General features: G+C 59.8%; 1 protein-coding gene across 1 annotated transcript in view; it reads left to right on the forward strand.

Annotated features, from left to right (window-relative positions):
• LOC130588186 (uncharacterized) overlaps window positions 1-1,748 on the forward strand; it is a gene marked incomplete at its 3' end in the record, with an annotated part of 5,861 nt that extends 4,113 nt beyond the window's left edge. Inside the window, exons 2-4 of the mRNA XM_057389140.1 lie at window positions 6-638; window positions 804-1,071; window positions 1,228-1,748. Of these exons, the coding sequence (XP_057245123.1) occupies window positions 6-638; window positions 804-1,071; window positions 1,228-1,748 (1,422 nt within the window). The remainder of the gene's footprint in view (window positions 1-5; window positions 639-803; window positions 1,072-1,227) is intronic.
• Between the last annotated feature and the right edge of the window lie 17 nt (window positions 1,749-1,765).

Genomic DNA, 1,765 nt, shown 5'->3' on the forward strand with positions numbered 1-1,765 from the left:
TGGAGGTGGCGGCCACGCCCGGTGCCACCAACTGCTCTGGGGACACTTTGGGACGCGTCCCTGATGTCCTCGAGGCCACCGGAGATGCCACCACCATGGTTGGAGTTGTCACCGACCCCTCAGGAGGTGACAAAATTTTTGTGGCCACCCCCGGTGACGTCACCACGGAGGGGACAGAGGTGGTGACCACACCCGGTGGCCTTGGGGACACTTGGGGACATCTGAACGAAGCCACCGGAGATGCCACCACCATGGCTGGAGTTGTCACCAACCCCTCAGGAGGTGACAAAATCCTCGAGGCCACCCCCGGTGACGTCACCATGGAGGGGACAGAGGATCCCAATGTCACCGGTGGCCCTGGGGACAATTTGGGACACCTCAGTGATGTCACCGGAGATGCCACCACCATGGTGGCCTCGGTCACAGAGTCACCAGGAGGTGACAAAATTCTTGAGGCCACACCCAGTGACGTCACCGTGGAGGGGACAGAGGTGGTGACCACACCCGGTGGCTTTGGGGACACTTGGGGACATCTGGACGAAGCCACCGGAGATGCCACCACCGTGGTGACATCGGTCACAGAGTCCCCAGGAGGTGACAAAATCCTCGTGGCCACCCCTGGTGACGTCACCATGGAGGTGGCGGCCACGCCCGGTGCCACCAACTGCTCCGGGGACACTTTGGGACGCGTCCCTGATGTCCTCGAGGCCACCGGAGATGCCACCACCATGGTGGCACCGGTGACAGAGTCACCAAGAGGTGACAAAGTCCTGGTGGTCACTCCTGGTGACGTCACCATGGAGGGGACAGAGGTGGCGGCCACACCCGGTGGCTTTGGGGACACTTGGGGACATCTGGACGAAGCCACCGGAGATGCCACCACCGTGGTGACATCAGTCACAGAGTCACCAGGAGGTGACAAAATCCTTGTGGCCACCCCTGGTGACGTCACCATGGAGGGGACAGAGGATCCCAATGTCACCGATGGCCTTGGGGACACTTTGGGACACCTCAATGACGTCCCTGGAGATGCCACCACCGTGGTGACCTCGGTCACGGTGTCACCAAGAGGTGACAAAATTCTTGAGGCCACCCCCAGTGACGTCACCATGGAGGGGACAGAAGATCCCAATGTCACCAACGGCCTTGGGGACACTTTGGGACACCTCGGTGACGTCCCTGGAGATGCCACCACCGTGGTTGGAGTTGTCACCGACCCCTCAGGAGGTGACAAAATCCTCGTGGCCACCCCCGGTGACGTCACCACGGAGGTGGCGGCCACGCCCGGTGCCACCAACTGCTCTGGGGACACTTTGGGAGACCCCGCGGGTGCCACCCCCGATGTCCCCAATGACGTCATCAATGACGTCATCAATGCCACCGATGTCCCCAACGCCACCAGTGTCCCCAATGACATCATCAATGACGTCATCAGCGTCACAAACGCCACCAATGTCCCCAGTGACATCATCAATGACGTCATCAACGCCACCGATGCCCCCGGTGACATCATCAATGACGTCATCAACGCCACCGATGCCCCCGGTGACATCATCAATGACGTCATCAACGCCACCAATGTCCCCAACGCCACCAATGTCCCCAATGACATCATCAATGACGTCATCAACGCCACCGATGTCCCCGGTGACATCATCAATGACGTAACCAACGTCACTGATGTCCCCAATTACATCATCAATGACGTCATCAACGCCACTGATGTCCCCAATGACATCATCAATGACGTCATCAACGCCACCGA

Source organism: Malurus melanocephalus, unplaced genomic scaffold (assembly GCF_030028575.1).
Source record: "Malurus melanocephalus ecotype Western Australia unplaced genomic scaffold, MMel_1.1 scaffold_3681, whole genome shotgun sequence".
Taxonomy (NCBI): Eukaryota; Metazoa; Chordata; class Aves; order Passeriformes; family Maluridae; genus Malurus; species Malurus melanocephalus.